At 40.9% G+C, this 22,912-nt stretch overlaps 1 protein-coding gene across 7 annotated transcripts in view; it reads right to left on the reverse strand.

Moving 5' to 3' along the window:
- Window positions 1-4,969: 4,969 nt before the first annotated feature.
- Window positions 4,970-22,912, reverse strand: part of LOC125711630 (cell adhesion molecule 2-like) — a 223,849-nt gene continuing 205,906 nt past the window's right edge. For 4 of the 7 annotated variants that reach the window (XM_048980759.1, XM_048980758.1, XM_048980762.1 and 1 more), the window contains 2 exons: window positions 11,807-11,929; window positions 4,970-10,082 (listed from right to left, as the gene is read on the reverse strand). In XM_048980759.1, the coding sequence (XP_048836716.1) occupies window positions 9,964-10,082; window positions 11,807-11,929 (242 nt within the window). In that variant the 3' untranslated portion in view covers window positions 4,970-9,963. Of the gene's footprint in view, window positions 10,083-11,806; window positions 11,930-18,495; window positions 18,523-22,912 lie in introns of those variants that run through there. The other 3 variants (XR_007383067.1, XR_007383065.1, XM_048980761.1) reach the window with 2 other exon arrangements.

Below are 22,912 nucleotides of genomic sequence, written 5' to 3' on the forward strand. Positions count from 1 at the left end.
ACCCTATAGGAGGGCGTTTGGCTGCCATGGGCCCTTGAATTGTGGTGGTTGTGGTGGTGGTGCTGGTGGTGGTGGGGGGGGGGCTCGCGAACGTTTTGCCCAGGGGCCCACACAACCCATAATCCGTCCCTGGTGGTATCTATGAACATTGTCTGTTGTGCTAGTCGTGGTTTTCAATGGCTAATGTCATGCTGAGTGTCTAACGTGACTTTGCTATCGGCCTGTGTTTAATATGTAGGATACTGTTCATGCGAGCTTACCTACCACGCTGCACCGACCCCGGCTGTGTGGTCATTAAAATGATTCTGATCAGAAACGATTCCGATAATCCAGTTACTGAAGTCATTTGCCCAATTTTACAGGTTTAAACTATGCAGCTTCTTTTTTCCTTTTTGACTTTTCTGAGGAAGGAGTGCAGGTCATTAGAGGAGCTAGACAACATAAATCATTGAAAAGGGCGAGCTGAACTTTCCTTTTCAACTCTCTGATGAAAGGTGGGTCCTTAATGGCCTTCACACAGGAACGCGCGTGTCTGCAAGGTTTTGCATTCATCCCTCGTTTGGGGATGCACAGTACACATATGAGACAAGCCAAAGCTAATGTCAGCCTAGCATAGGCAAAGAACTTGGGAAGATGTTTTCCAATGAGACGTAAACATATGCTGGATCCAGGGTTACTAACTCAGACCAGGTATAATAAACATGAATGATGTCAAAGTCCTCATATAGCACAGCCTTCACATGTTGCCATGAGAACAGGTAATGTTACCCCCCGACATTCGTTATTCCGCTGCATGAATTCTACCCTTGTGGTGCTACAAGCAAGACGTGGCATGTTAGCACGCTCTAGAAGACATATTACAGTTCAGTGCCATAGAAGAACTTTGAAAAAGCAGAGCAGGAACCTTTAGACATGTCTTTTAATGCAAGCCCTTAAGCTTCAGCTTTACATCCAAAGCTCAGGCCGCTGAGATCAACAGATAATACGCAGCATTTAATAATGTTCTTAAGATCATTATTTGCAATTAGTAGCTAGATGGGGATTTTTCACAATTTCAGTTTTTCATGCCTTGTGGTGTCCTTGACTAAACCGAGCTGCTAAGAGTATTAGTTAAAGTTACCACGCAATGGAGTTACTTTTCACCAATAATGTTCTCTTAATTATAAGGCATAACGAGGCCGTACTATAGTCATAAGCGGAGGGAGCTGGGTCTTGAGATCAGCCTGACAAAGCGCCGGCTGGCTGAGGCGAGGACTTGGGCACGCCGTTCATGCCACACGGTGGATTTGGCACGGCTGCCGGCTTTTGTGCTGAGTGCTGTCATGTGGGCGGCCTAAATGTAGGAGAGTGAGCGGGTACAGCAGGCAGATGGTTAACAAGGTCGGCTTGCTGCTAAAGACACAATTAGTCTGATGGAAAAGGAATAATAATAATAAATAATCCATCCATTTTCCAAACCGCTTATCCTATTGGGTCGCGGGGGGTCCGGAGCCTATCCCGGAATCAATGGGCACGAGGCAGGGAACAACCCAGGATGGGGGGCCAGCCCATCGCAGGGCACACTCACACACCATTCACTCACACATGCACACCTACGGGCAATTCAGCAACTCCAATTAGCCTCAGCATGTTTTTGGACTGTGGGGGGAAACCGGAGTACCCGGAGGAAACCCCACGACGACACGGGGAGAACATGCAAACTCCGCACACATGTGACCCAGGCGGAGACTCGAACCCGGGTCCCAGAGGTGTGAGGTGACAGTGCTAACCACTGCACCACCATGCCGCATAATAAATAATAATGATAATAATAATAAGATAATAAGGGCCGGAGATCCCAAGTAATCGGAGGATGAGATGAAGGTGAAGATGCAGGAATAGTACATCGAAAATCCAGGTCTTTTTAAATAAGGGAAACTACTAAAACCATTTTAATATGCTGCGTAAGAGTGATATTTTACATTGATCAGGTTTGTTTCTGTGGCTAACTACACTGATCATGCTGTGAATATAATCTCCAAGCGACAGAGTCTTCTCATCTTAGAGGCTAATGTTAGGGTTAGTCTTTGTTGCTCTGTAGTGCATTGGCATTCTCATACATTCGTATTAAATCAGAGTGCCATCTCCTTCCTTACTTATTTTTATTCACACTCTGTAATCCTTCTGAGCAGCACATTCCTCTCAAAAGGGGGGCAGAAAATAAATCCATTTTGCGCCTCGACATTCCTGTGGCGAGACCATTCAGACGTCGGAGATTAGATCGACAGAAGATGAAAAGCGTGAATGGCAGAGAACAGACACCTGAATGGTGTTGGCAGGATGCTAACTATGGTGCGGCATCTTCGGAAATTTTGGTCACACCGTGCCGTAAACGAGGGCACCCATTTGCATGGCCGCCGTTCCAGAAGATTCTATTGATTTATTAAATAACCCAATGACCTCTCAGAGCATTCAAAAGTATGAATCGAATTTTAAGAATTGGCTTCCTCCTGTGGAGTCTATAAAATCAATGGCAACACTGAAACTGTTCACGAGACTGGGGAGAGAGGGGAGGATTAGGATAACTTTGAGGCATCTTTAGGCTTAGTCAGCACACCCACGTGGGAAGACGGTAAACAGCGTGGGCAGCTGCTGTTTAGCCTCCGCTTTGAGAACTGCCCACCATTTTGGATCTGCTTTCAGGCACATGGGCCGTAACGAAAGCGTCGAAAATGTTGTTAGTGTGAAGTTCGCACAATCGCTTCCACACAGCCAGCAGTCAGAAACAGCCACTTCCTGAATTTTCCACGCCACTGCCAGGATGGCTCAAGCGCCGTAATTGTATATCTTGCGCTTCATATGAGTTGGATGTCCATGGAGTAAACAAGCTGGATATAGAGCCAGTTCGTCGTGATTCTAACTAGCTGTCTCTGCATACGTCGCGTGGGCTGGAAGTGAGGTCGTCCCATTTTCACCACATCAGTCAAAAACCGCTAGGTGTCACCCGAAAAGCCTTCCACCTTAGCTTAGTGGCACGCTTGGATGTCACGACCGTGCCATTCGTTTTTGGTTACTGCCTCTCCAAAAGTCTCGGAGAAGCTCCACACAGAGCTCATACATTCAGCCACTGCTTCCCATCTCTGCTTTATATCATTTTTATTTGGAGGGAAAAAAAAACAAGCTTTTCTCAGCAGAGGGAAATTTCCCACACTGTCTCCTTCTGTTTACAAGCTGATAACTGGGAAGATCCCCACCCAGCAGCCCACGGACCAGCACACACCTAAGTGCTCTACATGAGAGACGATATGGCGGAGGAGCGCTGAACTGGGTAAGCGGTATAGAAAATAGATGGATAGACTCATTTAAAAATAGTTCCAGCAAAGGAGAATGATGTTAAAACCCAACACTTTGCACACCTCGTTTCCCATCAGCTGATTGGGTAGTCGTTTGGCTAGTTGTGCCATATGTGATTATCAGTATTAGTTGGTATGTTGTATGTTATATCTAATTTGTGTAACAAAATACAATGCACTGACATCATACATTTTACTGAGCGCTTTCCCATTTTTGCCTATGAGCTCTGCTGCAATGTACTATAAAAACCGCTAAGACATTTCTTCGTAAAAGCAGTATGATCCCCTAAAGCTTACACATGGTCTTCGCTGCTGTCTTCTGCCTTCTGAGTAAAATTGCTGACCTGAGTAAAGGACGGCTGTCTCCGCAAACAGCCATCTCCCCTGTGTTCCCGCAACACATTCATCACTCAAACTTAACAGATGCTATAGCCTACAACTCCTTCATTTAACCGTCCTTATAAAAACTTCAACCGGGCCAAGCTGTTATTTCACAGTTCTGCACAGATCAATTTTTATGGAGACAGACCTGCTCGGCCCCCCCAAGGCACTACTTTTATTTCGCGACGATGGATGAGAATCTGACATGTAGGCAAGATGCCGGGGAAATGCAAAACATCCACAAGCAGGCGTTTAGCCCAGGTTAAGTCAGACTGCTGCAGTGTTTGCCTAGAGCTGGGATAGTTTCAAACTGTTGAGCTGCTTTTGAACACATGGCAATGTTGACCTTATTAAACAATATCAGAAGCAAAACATCCATTGGGCTTTGGAAGGGGTGGGAGGATGGAGGATCTACCCAATCGAGAGGTCTGACTTGAGCAATACCCAATAAGAAAGTAACATCAACTGTCTTACAGGTACAATTACTACTGCTGGCTCTGTGTTTGTGGAATTTGCATGTTCTTCCCATGTCTACATGCATACCTTTCGCAATCTGAAGACATATTGTTTGGTGAATCATTGTCTTTAAATTGCCTCGTGATGTATAATTGTGTGTTTGTGTCCTATGATGGACTGGCTTCCTATCCAGGGTATTCCCAGCCGTGTGCCCTGTGCTTAATGAGATTCAGGCTCACTTGGGTCCAGTGTGAAGAAACGGCACACAAGATGGATGCATTAAATGAGTAAAAGCTGCCTCGGGTGAGGGAGACACCGATGTTGAAAAGTGCACTGATAAAAGAGCTCAGCAAGAAGCAGAACCGAAGCCAGAACTCGGAGCTGCTCAACAATAGGTACCAGTTTGACGGCACCAAAAGCATAGAAAGACCTTTCTCTGTATGCCTGTTTAGATACAAAAGGCTCTGCATCGCCATTAATAGGCTCAAGGTGACTGTAGATATAAAAGAAATGACATCATACAAAAAAAAAAAAATGAAAAAAGTGAATACATTTTAAACAGAAAGTTATGCTTAGAAAGCCAACGAGGAATTTGGTACAGCAGTCCGACACTGCCAGCGCCTGCTAATGCCACCCACCAGTTTAAAGGCCTCATTTACTCATTCCTAGCTGCAGGCACTGGACTATTATACTCGTGTGAGATAATTTGCATAAAGAGTTTAATTCGAAGGATCTTAATATATGTCCTGTAAAGCGGCTTACGAGACACGGACGCACAAAAAGAATTAAGCTGAAGAAAATGGTTTGTTACCAGTAAACTGGTATTTATTTGTTCAGTACTTTAATTCCATACAGGCGAAAATTGCTTCAACCTGACTTTCAGACCCTTTAAATACTTCAGGAACACATTCATGTGAGGGATTCCGCTCCAGCTTACTACAAGAAGCATGATTCCGGCATGTTCCAGAGACTCCATGTGCGTACAGAACTGACTGACAGTTGTATCAAAATGAATAAATACAGAAATAAAACAGCCCACATGAAAACGTTTCGGTGTTGCATGTTGCAAGTCTTCCCTCCAGATTACATTATTTTGAATTTTTATTTACCTCTTTTTCCCATTACGATAAAATATAGGGAATACAAACAGTTAGCTGGTAAAAAGACACAGAATCCGACATAATAGGCATTCAAGATGCATTATAAATACCTAATAAACTGAATAAATACCTAATATATCATTATTAGCTATCACCTATCCAGCTATAACAGCTATATAAAGGTTCCTGAATGCTTAATAGTTCATTACAACATCTGTAAAAGACAGTATGACCACTAATGAGTTCTTTCTTAAATAAAACATTTTGAGGATGTATTCACAAAGTGTCATTTTCTATTTTATCTAGAGAGTCAGAAATTGTTACACAATGATGATCCATGTTGCTATAGTTCAAGTAAGCTGGTATTTATGTGACCGTTTTAGTTTACATGATGTGGACTATGAGAATGAAAAAGTAAAACTGATATGTGGACACATCAGTGAAAAGCAGGTTTTTAGAAATCCAGTCCACACGTTAATTGGTGTATTGAATGTAGCTGTATCTATAATATTGAGCCACTGTCTGAGTAAAGTTGACTTGGTTCTGCAAAATCTATGTTGCCCAGCGTATTAAAGGAAACAGGATTAAAAGATCATATATTGACGTCATGGAATTTTATGTGGAGAATTCCGTGTTTATCCGCGGTTGTGGGAGCAGATCCATTTAGCAGTTTAAATAAAACAATATTATTACGGTGGTTTTCAAAACGCAAATATAAATTTTAAGTAAAATGTAAGATAATGAAGTAAAAATTCAAGTAATGGGAAAAAGAAATGCTTTTATTAACAGTTTCAGGGCTCCAGAAAGCAAGCAGATGGGAAGTGTTAAGCTACCAGTTTCAAACGTGTAAACATGTAAAACATATTCCTGAGAAAAAAAATAAAAAATTCTGCAAAAATGTGAGACTATGACGTGTCATAAATTTTGGCACCTACTTTATATATATATACAAACACAAACTCGGCGTCTGGAACTGGGAACAAACTAAACTGCCTAAACAGATAAAATTATCAACAGGCTGCGTTAAATAAAAACAAAATGGTTGTTTTTTTGCCAGGCTAACAGATGTGCTGTTGTTCTTTCTTATTGTTGTTGTTACTGCTACCTGATGATACTGATAAGTATAAATATGCTCAATTAATGCACCAGCATGGCGTGTCATAAATAAGTTAGCTACTGTATTAAATGAAGTTGTCAAAAAACGAATACAGAAGTACTCCTTCCTAGCCGTCTCGTGTTTAATGAGTTTAACCATGTTACATCGGATTGCATACTCTAAAAAACAAACAAGTGCAGCCTATTTCTGCCCATATCTGGTCACTGTTACATCAGATGAGATTTTACAGGCAAGTGATTTTTCATTTTCAATAGATGCCATTTTACAGAGCAAGTAAATCTCCTTTCTACATGTCGTTCTAGGTCAGGTAGCTAGTCTTAAGCGCTGTAATCATCAAAGATGCATGGTCACATTAATTCAAATGCTATTCTTTCTCATAGATTGGAACAAATTTTTTTTTAATTGGTGCTGAAACTGCAAATGTACAACAAAATGCATTTGGGTGCTCATCGGTAAAATTCATCATGGGACAGCTGGAAACGAAAACAGACCTTTCTGTTGAAGCCATTCTGATTGGCAAGTTTTGACCCATCAACACACAAAAGTAACGTTTGTTTCTTCTGCACCCTTTTCTCAGGCCTCCAGTACCACCTGCGCCTGCAGATGATTACATTTTACAGTTTTAAAATCAATTGTTCAACAGTCCTTGCTTCTTTCAAAAATGCAAAAAAAACACACACATATAAAGAGTAAAATGATCGTGTATAAACTTAAATTACATTTTGATATTTTATAAAAAGTAGAACACCAACATTATGAGATAAAAAGACTTTTGACTGAACATATGGATGTTCTATCTGTAATCCTGACAGGGGAAGATTAGTGACTGACTTCAGTAGAACCCAGTGCTGAACCTGCCATTCACACTGTTGGGTATAGACTCAAAGGCTATCTCGGTATTTGTCAGGGTAACTGTGTGACTGCCGGTGATTTGTATCCTGCAATGAGGCAAACCTTCAGGCTTCCCAGCAGGAAAAAAAAAAAAAACATTTCTACAACCTCAAACACTCTGCGCCTTCTTGCGAGGTGAACAAATTTCAAGTGTTTTGCTGTGTTTTACAATATAGGAGCATTATGGACAATGCCCCTGTGTTTCTGCTTATCTGCAATAATTACATAGTCTTATATAGAAAAAAAGTCACATTTGCGGGCTTTTATTAAAAACAAGAAAAAAAAGACATTGTTATTAACCAAAGCTAGTCAACAACGTTATGTGCATACTCAGTACTCTCTCTCTCTCTCTCTGCATCCCCTACAGATACACATTCCCTTAATGTACTTTAAAGTGACATTTAACTCCTTAAATACTAACTCCTCAAAGTATCATGTTCTGCTACATTACAGTCATCTACAACACTGAAACGGCAGAGCGCACCAACTGTAAATCATTATCAGATGAGGCGTGACAAAGTTTGCCCTCACCATTAAGTACTGCCGGGCTTAATTATTTAATGTGTGTTTAAAATGCACATCTAAAAAGCCAACCCATAATAAAACAATAAAGTCAATGCATCGGGTATGTGGGATAAAGCGCAGTGAATTTCAGTAGCCATTCCAGAGCAGCTCCCGTCTTTATTCGTTTACTTTTTTAACATATTAGTTAACGGATGTTTAAAACGGCCTTAAGGCTTTTTCTGCGGGCTGGCAGCTATCTCTCCGCTGGCGATTAACTAAGCTCAGAGTCACAAATTGGATTTTATTTAGATTTAGTTTTAATTCAGTTTGATTTCCTTCTTCCCCAACAACGGATCACAAAATGTTAGTAACAACCCTGCAGATGAAGGCTGCCTGCCTTGTGCCCACAGCCTACGGAATAAGCTCTGGAACCCCCTTGGCCCTAAAAACGATAAGTGGTTACAGAAAATGGATGGATGGATGAATAATAATAATAATAATAGTAGAAGATCTGCAACCCTCACCAGGAGAAGTAACCTAAAACTAGTGAATAAAAATAATTTAAAAAGCAACATAAATTGTATACATAATAATACTTTTTGTATGATTGTTAGCACTGCTCTACATCACGCGAAGTGCTTTTGTAGCTAAGGCTAATGCTATCCCCTCAATGAATAAGAAGAGACAAACACGTCCCCACAGTGGCGCCATTATACACGAATAAATGCGATACAAGTGTATGTAAACGGGCGTTATGGGCTGGAACGCAGCAGAGGGCCAGGAAGCCCGTTAGCCAAAGACAACTTGCTACCTTTAACTTGTACAATTGGTTTCCCAAGTCAGTCGTCTGTCCGAATGACGTCATACTGCCCTGGCATATCATGCCGTACACGTCTGGTTTCAATTTGCCTGCTAGAACGCTGATGTTTGTCATAGTCTAGCCAACATGATCTGTTTGAGTATGAACAATGCCCCCACCCCAAAAAAGAGAGAGAGAGAGATTTATGATTTATGATTTACAGAGTACAGTATTTTTCAATATATAAATTGGCTAATATACAAATTTCAAAGTATGAGGGATTTCAAAGTCTAACAACAATTTCACTAATAACTACATATAGCAAAGGTAATGCATGATGTTATCAACTAGGGAGAAACTCTGCTAGTTTGCTGAACAATTTCATTGACTAAATAAATTAACTTATAATTCACTTAATTTCTACATCTGGACAGATATACCAGGTAAGGCCGGAGTCCAATTATGAAATATAACATCAATGTGTGTTTTAAAAGCCAAAACAGAGTAACTTTTTTACAATTGTACAATTTGTGCTTTTTCATTTAGAATTGAAACATCACTTTGTTTTTCCTTATATATCAGACAATAAACATGAAAGTTCCCCCTGAAAAGTCTGGGAGGTACCAAGATGTGCTTTTATTCGTCATCTATAGGGCAAGAGATATTTACACAAATATCTGTTGTTTTTCATATCCATCTTTTTTTGCACAGGTTTAAATTTAGACAGAAACTGGATTAAGAACTTAATTTTACAATAAATCCCTTCACTGATTTGAAACATATTTTTTAAAAAAGCACACACACATAATTCCATTTACGTCCAGTAGCATTTTTTCGTCAAAATGAATTTGACTCTGTTTACATCAAGAACAACTATACAGTTAACGTGTTTGGGGTTTTTTTCCACTTTCTCTCTCTCTGTTTAAAGCTAACTCATCTGCGTGTCTGAGGTTTTCTGAACTAAGTGTCCACATTGCTCAGAAATGCCAGACCTCCAGATGAAAGTACCAGCAGATTAGACAAATCGGTGGGCTTTTGGCACATCTTCTTCACCTCTAGAAACACCTGTTAATCCCTAATAAGAATCGTTTTTGTAGTCATTGACTTAAGATGGGCGTCCTTAAATTTAGGCACTATGAAAAAAAACAATATATCAGGGAGGAAGGGTAAGGGACTCAGGTGGTGAGGGGATGTGAGTACAAAAAGTTGGCATCGTAATTGGGTGCGTACTTTAAAAAAGTAGCTATTTGAAGAATTATGAGTTGATCTGCGAATTGACTGAGAAGGATAGGAGACGGAATGAAGGGGAGGTAAGGACCAGAGCGATGCTGGCGTTGAGTTCCTAAGACCTGCCCAACGGCTGTCTGACGAGCTCTCGCAGAATTAGATGAAGTACTCCTTCTTCTCCGCGGCGTGGGCCTGGTTCCCCTCTGCATTGATGATGGCCGTGTCTGCATCGGGAGCGTCCTCCGCCCCCTTGGCCTCGTGCGTTAGATACGTCCCTGCACACGTCCGCCGACACAGCGAAGACAGAGCAGAGGAATTACCGCACTATTGCCTTGACAACATGTGCATGCTACGAATTGAAAGAAGGCAGTGATTCTCGGCAGTACGACTTTTACGCTTTAAGGCTGGCATTTACTGTTTCTGTGTAGCTGGTGTTTCTGCATGAAGTGGGTAACACAGATAGCTATTATTCTCAAGAGAAACTCTTATTGAATTGCCAATATGGAGTCTCAGATTGACACTGTGTTCACGCTTATTAGCAGGATCATGACCACGTTCGCCTCATGTCAGCATTGTGTTTCTCAGCTACCCCCATTACTGCAACAGCCCGAACATCAAAAACCCCCGAGTCAAGTTCAGCAGTGGGTTGCACCAGCTAAGCGTAAGTTTGATCTTGCACCACACCTAGACGTAAAGTGTAGCCACGTTCAAGTTCACGTACCACTAAAAAATAATCGCAATAAATGCAAGCTGCGGATTAACTGCAAAGTTTAAACATGATGGTGTGAAATTGCTGCAGTCACTTCTTAAACTTAAAATCATTTGTCACAACAAGAGAGACTACCCCCACTAATGTGTAGGACACAGGGGGAATTTTATATTTTCTACGAGAATGCAATAACAAAAATGCAGAAATGCAACAGCATTTGGAATCCACATACCCTCCTTCTCAAGACATGCTGTTCATGTGTCTAATTATGACATTTGTTTTTCTGTTTTTATTTTGTGATCTTGAGTAAACAACTTTGGCAATGTTGAGATCACAAGAAAAACAAGTCATGATCTCGATACAAGACAAAGACAATGATGCACGTCTTCTAAGGACATCTGTCCAATGCCGAGTTGCAGTGAAGAGATACAGACAAAGCAGTGTGTTCACGTAAATGGACACATTAAAAGTTCCTCGCTTTGAGTTTTCTTTCAGTTCTTTAAGTAATAAATGGAAGACAAAGTTACTCCTTTCTTTTTTTCTTCTTTGCTGATCCAAAGAATGATCTGATCCGTGACTCAAATACTGTGATATGCGCCAAACCATGAGTTTTGTGATCAGTTGAGCCCATAATCCATACCCAGCACGCTACCTAGTGAACGCACTTCTTACATCGCACCATACAGGACACGTTACAGGTATTATTGCAGCTGTGTCTTAAATGGTTCTCACAAAAACAAACAAAACAAATCAGTAGCTGTGTATAACTCCACAAACGTGTGGAACAGCGAGTTGTTTTACACATGAAATTGATTGGTCTCGACAATATTTTTATTTAGTAGCTACTAACTATCGTGTAACTTAAGTAGTAGTGGTCCAAACAACAAAGAACGCAGCACTAGTTTCGGACTAGCTAGTTTCAACGTATGATTTAAGTTACACTTTACACCCAACCTTACAATCAAGCTATGCTAAGTTGGTGCAGCCCACTGCAGGACATTAATCACTGCACTGATTATGAACTGTTGCCGGGGCTTAGGCTAGAGCAGGGCTCTTCAAATCTGGACCTTGATTCCAAATCCAGGCCTTGTTTTCAGTTCTCCCTGATAGTTTAATAATTACTGATTCTGATTGGCCACAAAGGCTTCACACCTGGTTCACAGGTAAAGGAAGGCTGGAAAATCAGCAGCGGACTGTGATTTGAATAGCCCTGGACCAGACAGTCTTCTTGAAAATGTATATGGCCAGTTATCAAAGAGGTAGGATTTCTGTGGTGCAGGAATGTCATACCTTTATGCCGAGCGAGATATCGTCCTAATACAATTATCAAACATAAAGTGATGAAGACAACGACCGCAACCACCCCTCCAATAAGCGCGTGGTCTGGACCTTTCTGTTGCAAGGCATTGGGATCTGGATGAACCAAGAAAAAAAATGGGGAGAGAAAGAAAGAGAAATGAGAGGTACAGGAGGTACATTATATGCTAATCGACCGAGAAGCAGTTTCTTCAGATTATGCGTCACGAAATCCATGTTGATTCTTATTTCCTTCGGTGTGATAATTAGAAATCAAAGCAGCAGAGATGAGGCAAAGAAGAAGGCACACAAAATGGTTAGTTACAGAGAGAGGTGGCCAGAACATCCAGCAAGGCCTGCTGAATTATTGAGATGTTCCCTACAGTAACTGCATGTTACACACTTAGAAAATATAGTCGTAAGATAAACTAAACACAAAAATCTCATACCACAGAAAAATGAATCCTTTAAATAGATATATTTGAATATATTTAGCCCCTAGAAGTTTGGGAGCTAGCGATGGTCGATAGCAACATGATGTTCAGTCATTTTTTGGGGGCGTGAATCTTCCACATGGGCTGCATCTACTCCTGTTTGAAACCTGGATTCATTGATACCAGCAGTCTTTGGTGCAAACAGCCATATTTTTGCCTCTTTGGTGCCTTTCGTTCCTTTGTAAAACATCCAAGATACAAGATTTTCAAGTCATGTTCTTTCCTGGTGGCACAGATCCAAACAGAGAGGTGCAAAGACCCCGATAACAGGACGTCAGTGAGACGCCTTCCTGCAGGGTCAAATGTCAAATGTTGGCAGGAACAAAACTGTTCATTAAATCCAATTCAAATTACCGAACTGTAGCTCCTAGTTATTACCAAAAACTCTTAATTTACCGACAAGAACAGCTAAGATAAAGTATTGCTAAGCTAATTTACAACCAAAGGATTATATTTTAGTCACATGGAACAACGTTTCTGCAATAATCGGCATATGAAACTTCAAAGACCTTTAATGTACGAACGGCTTAAAATGTAATTTGCATGACATTCTTCACCTTATTTTACTGTTTGTAAAATAACCTGACATCTTATTCTGAGTAAACAAAAACACAAGCATATGCTACTAAATGAAATGTCGCTCTCCTCCACCTTACAGTTATTTCTTTAGCATATTAAAAGAAAGAATATCTTACAACAGACAGTTGCTAACGGAAATAATAGCAGGGTACTGGGGTTAGCGGTTCAACTGTTTAAGCCTTAAAACTTTTAAGATAGGATTACATTTGGTTTTTTTCCCCATCATTTTTAATATGAAATCAGTACTATAATATGTGAAACAACACTAAACAATCTACAACTTCATTTCTTTCATCCTGTTATTCTGGAGATGTAAAGCCTCGAGCCCAGTCTTTCATGAATTTAAATGTAAACAGCAGGAAAAGACAGATAAATACATTTATTACAAATAAGCTGGTTCCTATATAAGAATTACATTGCTGTTGCACGTACTGCTTGCATTTTTTAATGTAAAACTTTATTGACGAGACAGCAGCTAGGTTGTGACACCAGGGACACTACAGGCACTTCAGATACAAACGCACAGGAAGCTCAGCTTGACGTCCCATGTACAAAAGTATGGAATATGGAGACTCGGGGCTAAGTATAGAAACACAAATACGCATAATAACCTTGCATAGTCATTGTCCTTTGTCCTCTTAAGCCCATATTTTAACAAGGTTATTATGAAAATGCTCTTAAGCAAAATGCATCACTACTATAATTTAAAACCAAAAACAACCAATAACTGGAATCCAACTACACTGGCTCAAAAGATTAATATGAGTAATACAAGCCATTTCCATTATCACAAGCGTCTCCTCCCTTCCTTGGAAAGATGGCATTTTAATGTATTAACACTTCTTAGGGCTTATTGACGTGCAATGGACTGCTTCTGAACCAGAACAAAATGTTTTATTAAAAATGAAAGGCATTCGCATCTTTGCGCTTTAATTTTATAATATGTGTGAGGAGAATTTATACCCACCCATATTTACACCCAATTTATCTTAACATTGTTATCTTCCTCAGTGGAACAGTTTTTCCAAAAATATTACAAAGGGGTCGTGTCTACCTATTATTGACTAAGGTGTACTGTATATGAAAATGAAAGGCATTAGAGCATTTTCTTGTTCTTTATAAAGTAGCACACTGCCTGATTTGCAGCTATGCAGAGATATGTGCTTTTAGGCCTGATATCTCAGGAAATTGTAATGCTTTGTAGGGAGTTGTTTTACTACTCTGTGCTAAAGAACTTACACGGCTATCCTACTACCTGTAACTGACGGAAGATATAATATGTTTACAAAAGCATAAAGTACCAGTCCATGCGCTGGTACAGACTAGTGCTACGGCCCTGTGCAAATGGCCTCTGATTAATAGAAAACAGCTGGATAAGGGCAGGATAAGAATGAGTGATCACAGGGACTTTTCACCAACTGAGTGAGCTTGTGGCTACATAACATGTACAGAACTTAATATTCTACTTCTTTTAGGCAATGTTGACACTTTTACCACTGAATTTCTCCTAATCATTTAAGCACGAAGGCCCTGGTTTCTTTTCTCTTATCAAAATCCCTTGTGTTGTTCGCTGCTGTCCACTCATAGGCTCCAAATAGCAACGGAATTTACAACACACCAGTGTTGCATCTTGTGTAATGCTTTTCTAGGAATACTTAGTCTTCCACAAATCTTTATGCCAGATGTCTATGCTTTTCGCAGTACAAGTATATGTGGCTCAACGTCAGACATCCGTTATTTTAATGTAGCATACGTATTTATATCAACATGCAGAGACACATACCTGAGAAAGATTTTCAAAACCGCATTTACAAGCATGATAATATTAAAAGTAGCCAGTTAAACTACCTATTAGGTCAACGCAATGAATTTTGCAGTGATTAGGAGCTTGGGGGTCTAAACTGGAGAAGATGTGGGGAACAGCAGGCAGAGCGATGGCCCTGCTTGGGGTTTGGGTGACCTTGTGTGTTACTGTGATGAGTAATCGCCAGTCAGTGTTAAAGTAAAAGTGCCAGGCAAGAGTTAATGAAACTTAGTTTGCCTTCATTAGCTTGACTGTTTTCTTAGGGAGGATCAGTTGAAGTTTTGTGGAGGAGTGATAAGGAAAGATGGGTAGAATTTATCTTTGCATTGTCATTGTGTATGGCTGAATTTATTAATTTATTTAGATTTTTATTTAAATTCTTTTAATTAATCCCTGCTACATGATTTGATGTCTTGCATCTGCATCCTACTACTTCTACTTTTTTTCACAACTCTGTATATGTACAAGGGTTGGTGTAGATAGTTCTGTTAGAACTTCGTGTTCAAAGGGCGTCTGGGCTTAAATTTAAATTGTCCAGTTGATAAGTAAAATGCAGCGGTTGTCCTGTTCTCTGTACTTTCAGAGTATATTTTCTTAAATGTTTTGGGGCTTTCGGTCTCATTTCTCTTACCTTGCATAGGAGCCAGCACTTGGTGCAAGATAGTCATGATGCTGGAGATTAAATGCACCTCTCACATCCGTTTCCTCTCGCCGTTTAAACCTGCTTCAGCTACAGAGGTTGCTAGTGCATTATGCTGTTATTACGCAGGATATAAACCTCATTTGGTTCCCACAATACAGCTACATATTAGATAAAGAAATCACCTATTTGGCTGTATCCTTGGAAAATGGTGAGTGTAATTTATAATAAGCGGTTCTGCTGGAGAAAACCCAAAATAAATAAACCCATACTGTATGTGAATATGTATGTGAACTGCTGGTAGAGCTCCTGACATTCCTTTAAAACACCCCCCCCCACACACACACACACACACACACACACATCCTACATACTCCATCTGAGCATAAAAAGCACAATTATCTACATGATAACGATGCACAATAAATGCAATTATGTTTTACTGAGGACACCAGAGACAAAAAACATATAATATGAACATTATTCCCAGTTTAACAATGTTCTCTTGAAGGGTTCAGTTACATAACACCAGCAAACAGGCAGAGTGTTTAGGAATTCATTGACATCTCTGGTTTCTTCTCGCCGTCACGTTTCCACAGCCGTGCTACAGAACCAAGGTGCTCTGGAGCTGTGTGGCGACTGAACAGACTGCGAGGTTTAGAGATAATTGCTCATGCACAGACCTCGCTGTTATGTCAACTCAATTAAGACTTTTCCAGAGAGGTATTAATATCCCTTTCGGTGTTGTCCTATTATATTACATATTCAATCTTCAACGCCATGCAAACTGTTGCAGTCAAAAAAGTTTTAAAAGCAACATGATGCAATATTGTGAATGCAAACTGGCCCAAACATTCACCAATCCATCTTCGATAAGTGTCACAGGGTTAACCTGGACCTTATTGAAAGGAACGCGGAAGACAGAAGAGGCAGCACCCCGGACAGGACGCCAACCCAAGAGCTATACATGGTAGAGAATAACAGGCCCTTTGCCCACTTGCAAAATGTATGACATAATGGTCCTGAGAGGTCTGCCCGGCTCCGGTCGAGGCACTTCGATAATCCCTCACCCCAAGCCACAGGCCAAATCAAACGTTCAGCAAGTTTGCTAATTAGGCGAGCAAAAGATGGTGTTCAAGACAAAGGGATACAATGCTTTCTCAGGGGTGTCTGAGTGGAGTGGCCAAAGACCAACAAATAAAATATGAACTTGAGTCGTATCATGAGTCAAATGTAACTTGTTGCATTAATACAGTAATACTATTCTTACTATTACTATTATTATTATTGTTGTTCTTGTTATATGTATAGAATGCCCTCTGTTTAGAGCCTTCTTCTTCAAAATGACCCCGTACTGAACAAGTGGAAGTGGATCACACATCAATAATCATCCATCCATCCATCCACGCATCCGTCCATACATCCGTCCATGCATCTGTCCATGCATCCGTCCATGCATCCATCCACGCATCCATCCATCCATCCATCCACGCATCCGCCCATGCATCCGTCCATGCATCCATCCATGCATCTATCCATCCATGCATCCGCCCATGCATCCGTCCATGCATCCATCCATCCATCCATCCATCCACGCTTCCGCCCATGCATCCATCCATCTATGCATCCATCCATCCATCCACCGCCACCTATTCAGTGCAGGGTTGCACTTCTTCTTCTTCTTTTCCTTCTTATGTATATATAAAACGGTATATGGTAGTTACTCTTCAAAGGTTTTCTCCCCATAGCATTTCATCCTACAGAGCTGAATGAATAATGAATTCATTTGCATGCACTGGACACTTGAGACCGATTTAAAATGTTATTCGCAGAGGAATACGGTGCAGGTCAGGGTGATTTAATTAGGTTCCAAAACAAATTACTGCTTCTAATTGTTAAAAAATTGGGAATCTGGTGGGATAATGAGGTCCCACGAAGGAGCTGAATTATTTAATAGAAAATAAACAGGACTTTGTGGTGCTTATATATAGCTCTGATAATTACCAGAAGCATGTCAGACGGCCATAGCTGATAGCCAGTGAGGATGTTCCAGTGTCCCAGAGAAAGGAAATGCATCACCCGCTTGTGGTGAGTCACACAGGCAAGGGAAAAAAGGGACCTAGTAACTTCTCCGGAAAAGTGTAAAGAGTGCATGTTCTGAAATCCGGGGATATAACCTGAGGCCCAGCCCCTCCCCCCTGCACCCAAACCCTACAGCAACACTTCTGTGATGACCCCCATTGTGACGCCTAAAGGTTTCCTCTCCATAATTGAGTAAAAACATCTCTGCAGTCAGTTTTATTCCCCCTAATCCCTGTTTTGTTCATCTTTCACAGGCAGGGGACGAAAGACTGCTTAACATCCCCTTGCAGCCTCTTCATGTTACCCTTCGTCAGCTAATTACAGCCTCTAATTACAGCCTTTTACTCTTCCCTCTTATTGATTAAGTCAGAATCAATACTAATTCCTACACTCCTTCACATTCAGGGAGAATCTCTCCAGAATAATATCTGTTGAGGACAACATTTAAAACTGATTGTTTATCAAACGCCGTATTGCATAAATGACCATGCTCAAAAGGTTCTCGATTCAAATCCTGTGAAAGAAACTGCTGCTGATCCCTAGTATCATTTGTCTAGTCCGAATTACTTAAACATCCAGATTTATGAATATGAAAAACAGCATCATCTGAATCAGTCTTCTGTGCGCAGCAAATGCTAATGTAATATCCTTTTCCCCGAGTGCTATCCTGTAGAATCGAAATGCTAGCCATTAGCCAATATTAGCCATTATCCAGCTAATGACAAAATATTAAAAGAGGGAAAGTATCCCCTATAAGCCACATTCAGTCGTAGAAGTCACCATAACTGATGTAGGGGTCACCACTTCAAAACATTGACCCACATTACATTTGTTGGAAATCAGCGGGCTGGCTAATTATGTTGTGAATAAAGTAACACAGCAAGTCGTCCTTGATGTCGGCAGGTCAAAGTTTTGATGATGATGCTTAGCAGACTGGAGCAGTGTGGAGCAGGCCCCCACCCCCACATGCGCAGGTAATGGTTTGGCTCATGCTATGCCAGGAGGGCGGGGGGTGGTCATGGACTACGCCGTGCTACGTTGACAAGTCTCAACTGACCGCCGAACAGGCAAAGGGGGTATTTACCTGTCGAAGGAATGGAAAAGTCCTTGGCTGTTGCCATGGCCGCGGGCAGAGTGGGAGAAGACGGGGGAACAATATCACAGGTGAAAAAAAGCGTACAACACAAGGGGAAAAAAAGATGAAGCGCTACAATGCACACTAAAGGAAACAAACAGAGGAGCGTGTAAGGCAATCTCCAAGGGCTTTTTAAGGGGAGAGCAGTGGTGAAGTCTACTGAGTACTAGGGCTGCAGGATTCTGGGTAAAATATGAATCGCGATTAATTTTTTTCACTAAAAGTTGTGATCAAGATTTTCTCTTATGATTTTTAAGGAACATACTTTATTATTGTTATTATTAATATTAGCATTAATATTATTATCAGCCTTATATATTGTCTTTAGGAAGAGGGAACTAACAATATATAATGATATATTGCTTGATATACCAGTGTGATCCAATATTTGTTAAAAGTTAAGATATCGGCATCAGTCTGATGCGTCAGTCAGTATTGGCCGCCGATATTTAAGCTTTATCAATATTCAAAGTTTGCAAGCTAAAGACACAAATACTAAAACAATTGAGATGATTGCATTGGAGCCATTTTCCATAGTGGGTTTTGTCAGTCCATTCAATTCTTATAAGAGGTCTCAAAGTACCGGCACGTGACATGTTAGTAAATTTATTACTGAATCTTCCCCCCAAATCATTCATCTGTTTTCCATAGAACGAAAAACTAGGTAATGTCATCCTGTTAATCTGCTCTGGCAAGTCCGGCAACTCACCGACGGCATGTGGCTCTGGGCTAAGCGGTTATTGGTATTAGTGAAATTAAACCAAAATATATTACTTACAAGTATTTTTCAAAATGTCCAATTGGTGGACCTCTAGCAATACTGACACTGGCCTGTCACATCAACTTTGTAGGACAGTTTGGGCACAGTCCTTGTTTTTAACAAGTAACTCATTTCTAGATGCAAGAAACATAATACTAAACAGAAACTTAATACCTTGTATGCTCTGTTTTCATAACATATTTTTATCAGTCCCCTCTTCCTGTCATGTGGTGTAACTCAGTCTTGTCAATTATTGGTACATGGATATGAATCAAGATCATTATTTAACAATTGATTAATCATGCAGCCCTAGAATGAGGTCACATAGGGATATGAATCAAGATTGCAATTTAAAAATGATTAATCATGCTGCTTTAGGACAAGACTTCATAGGAGTATGAATCGAGATGGAGATTTAGTAACGATTAATCGTGCAGCCTTAGAACGAGATCGCATAGGGGTGTGAATTGAGATAGAATTTTAATAGAAATGAATCCTGCAGCCCTAGATTGAGATTGCATAGGAATTTGAATTGAAATTGAGATTTAGAAATGATTTATCATTCAGCCTTAGAACGAGATTTCATAGGTATGAACTGAGATAGAGTTTAATAGCGATTAATCGTAAATCCCTTCAATGTACTGAGTAATTTCATCAGGCCAGACACCCCAGATAGCCTCATTTCCAACAAGCCACCCTGGGCACACGGCTATGACCCGGTCTTCCTAACACCTTACACTGTCTGTTTTTCTCCGCAAGGCCGAATGAGAACCGAATGAGAGGGAGGCTGAAGCCCACTTTCGGCACATTCCATGGACATCAGCCTGGAGGTCATATGGGCAGAATGTGACAAGTGTGCTTCCTCTCGGACTTCTGATCAACATTTCTGCCATTACTTAGCACCATCAAAAAAAGAACTTCAGCATTATTTAATGCTTATTTAAGAAGAAAATGTAGCCAAGGTTGTGATAATTGGTATTATTAACATTTACCATGCCATATGTCAATGCTGACCACTACTGCAACGTACACCATATTGCCAAAAGTATTGGGACACCTGCCTTTACACAGACATGAATTTTATCATGCTTTCATATGCTTTCATATGGAGTTGGCCCACCCTTTGCAGCTATAACAGCTTCAATGATTCTGGGAATTTTTGACCATTCTTCCAGGAGAGCATTTGTGATGTCTGATGTTGGACGAATCTCCGCCCTAATTCATCCCAAAGATGTTCTATCAGGCTGAGGACAGGGCTCTGTGCAGGCAGGTCAAGTTCCTCCACACCAGACTTGCTCATCCATGTCCTTATGGACCTTGCTTTGTGCACTGGTGTGCAGTCATGTTGGAACAGGAAGGGACCATCCCCAAACACAAGGCTGGGAGCATGAACTTGTCCAAAATGGCTTAAAATGCTGCAGCATTAAGAGTTCCTTTCACTCGAACTAAGGGGCCAAGCCCAACCCCTGAAAAACAACCCCACACCATAATCCCCCCTCCACCAAACTTTACACTTGGCACAATGCAGTCAGGCAAGTACCCTTCTCCTGGTAACCACCAAACCCAGACTCGTCCATTATTACCAGACAGAGAAGCGTGATTCATCACTCTGGAGAACCAGTCTCCACTGCTCTAAAGTCCAATAGTGGTGTGCTTTACACCACTGCACCACTGCATTGCACTTGGTGATGTAAGGCTTGGATGCAGCTGCTTGGCCATGGAAACCCATTCCATGAAGTTCTCTATGCACTGTTCTTGAGCTAATCTGAAGGCCACACAAAATTTGGAGGCCTGTAGCTATTGACTCTGCAGACAGTTGCCGACCTCAGCTTGCGTTGTCCCCGCTCTGATTTTACGTGGCCTGCCAATTCGTGCTTGCTGTTGTTCCCAATTGCTTCCACTTTGTTATAACACCACTAACAGTTGACCATGGAACATTTAGTAGCGAGGAAATTTCACAGATGGACTTATTGCATCCTTATCCTATCATGGTACCATGCTAGAATTCACTGAACTCTCTTCATGCCTAGGCACTTGATTTTATACACATGTGGCTATGGAAGTGATTAGAACACCTGAATTCAATGATGGGTGTCCCAATACTTTTGGCAATACAGTTTATGTGGTTTCTAAGCGTTTGTGGGTTCTGGATCCTTACTGGAGTGATAAATTGTTATCAATTTAGCCAGATACTCCAAAGCTTTTTCTGCTGCTCTAAAACACACTTTGGATTTTTCAGTTTTTTAACGCTAATGAAGCCTTGTGTGTGCCGCCTCTGCACACAGACCCCAGAAAGCAGCTGATTGTCCTTTGGACTTCATTAATCAAGTGTGCTTCATTAAGACAAAACAAATGATTAAACATAATTTATTAGCTCGTTGAAAAGAAGGTATGAGATTTTTAAACCCACTGCTAAGCAGTTTCGAAACTTTTTTCTTTCTGTGAGGCATTTTTTGTTGTTGTGTTTCTTACGTCTTCAAGCTGGTTGATCTTTTTATCAGGAAAGGTTGCCAGCTGTATGAAGTGTTGTGGATGTAAGGGCTTCTCCCTGTGGCTTTTCGCAGCAAATGCTGTGCAACTCTGCCAACTCTACTGTATATGTGCATATATATAGCTAAGGATCTTAAGCCGAAGGCATGTTCTAAATATTTAAAAACATAGTACTTTATGCAACCTTGGAACCCTGTATAATCATACTTAATTTGACAGCTATAAAAAAGCTTTTAGCGGGAATGAGCTCTGTGATCTGAAACACCTAACTGACTTTATCACCATGTCACTCAGATGCATGAAGCAATATGTCCAGCCTGGCCTTCAGATTATACCTTTTACCATATTTACAGCATTTATTTTTTATAAGATGTCTAACATACAGTATCACCTTCTTTGGGTGCAGTTCCCAAGTTAGCTAAATGTAACAATGTGAGATATACTGGATGGTCTGGTTGTATTTAACTGTTGAAGTGTTTTCTTGTTTTGGTGGCTGCTGAATAGGGTGACCAGCTAATCCATGTCATGGGGGGGGCGCACTATGAGCTAGGACAGGGTCTGTAAGCTACCATCTCATTTAAAAGGACCTGGATTTCACTTAAGCACTGAGCTCTTGCTGTGTGCTGATTGGTCAGTCTCCTATAATGATGCATGTATCACTAATGTTAATGTGAAACAGCTGGAAGAGTCTTTCAATGACAAAGCAGTAAAAGCACAATAAGAACTGAACTAATTAGCCAAGTATAGGAGCCTTTCAGTTTTAAAGTAGATTGTAACACCTGAAGCAGCTCATAGTGTCCCCCCCCCCCCCCGACACGGATTAGACAGTCACTCTACTTTCAGCCCAGGCTGACCCCAATAATCTGTGGGTTTATCAACCTTGGGAACAAGAGAACCTGACTAGACATGATCAGGACTGGCAGGAGTAAGCCAGTCAGTTGTGTCAGTCCAAGGGCCTGCAAAGCAAGATCCTGCACGGACAGAGGAAACGCCTTCGGCTAGAACCGAAAGCAGCGGGTTATATGCCCTCAATATTATACTGCAGGGTCAGATATATTATACATTATAGGCTCAGTTTGTATATGGGAAGCAGGGGGCAGGTATAGGTGGGATATA

This window comes from Brienomyrus brachyistius, chromosome 17 (genome assembly GCF_023856365.1).
Source record: "Brienomyrus brachyistius isolate T26 chromosome 17, BBRACH_0.4, whole genome shotgun sequence".
NCBI lineage: Eukaryota > Metazoa > Chordata > Actinopteri > Osteoglossiformes > Mormyridae > Brienomyrus > Brienomyrus brachyistius.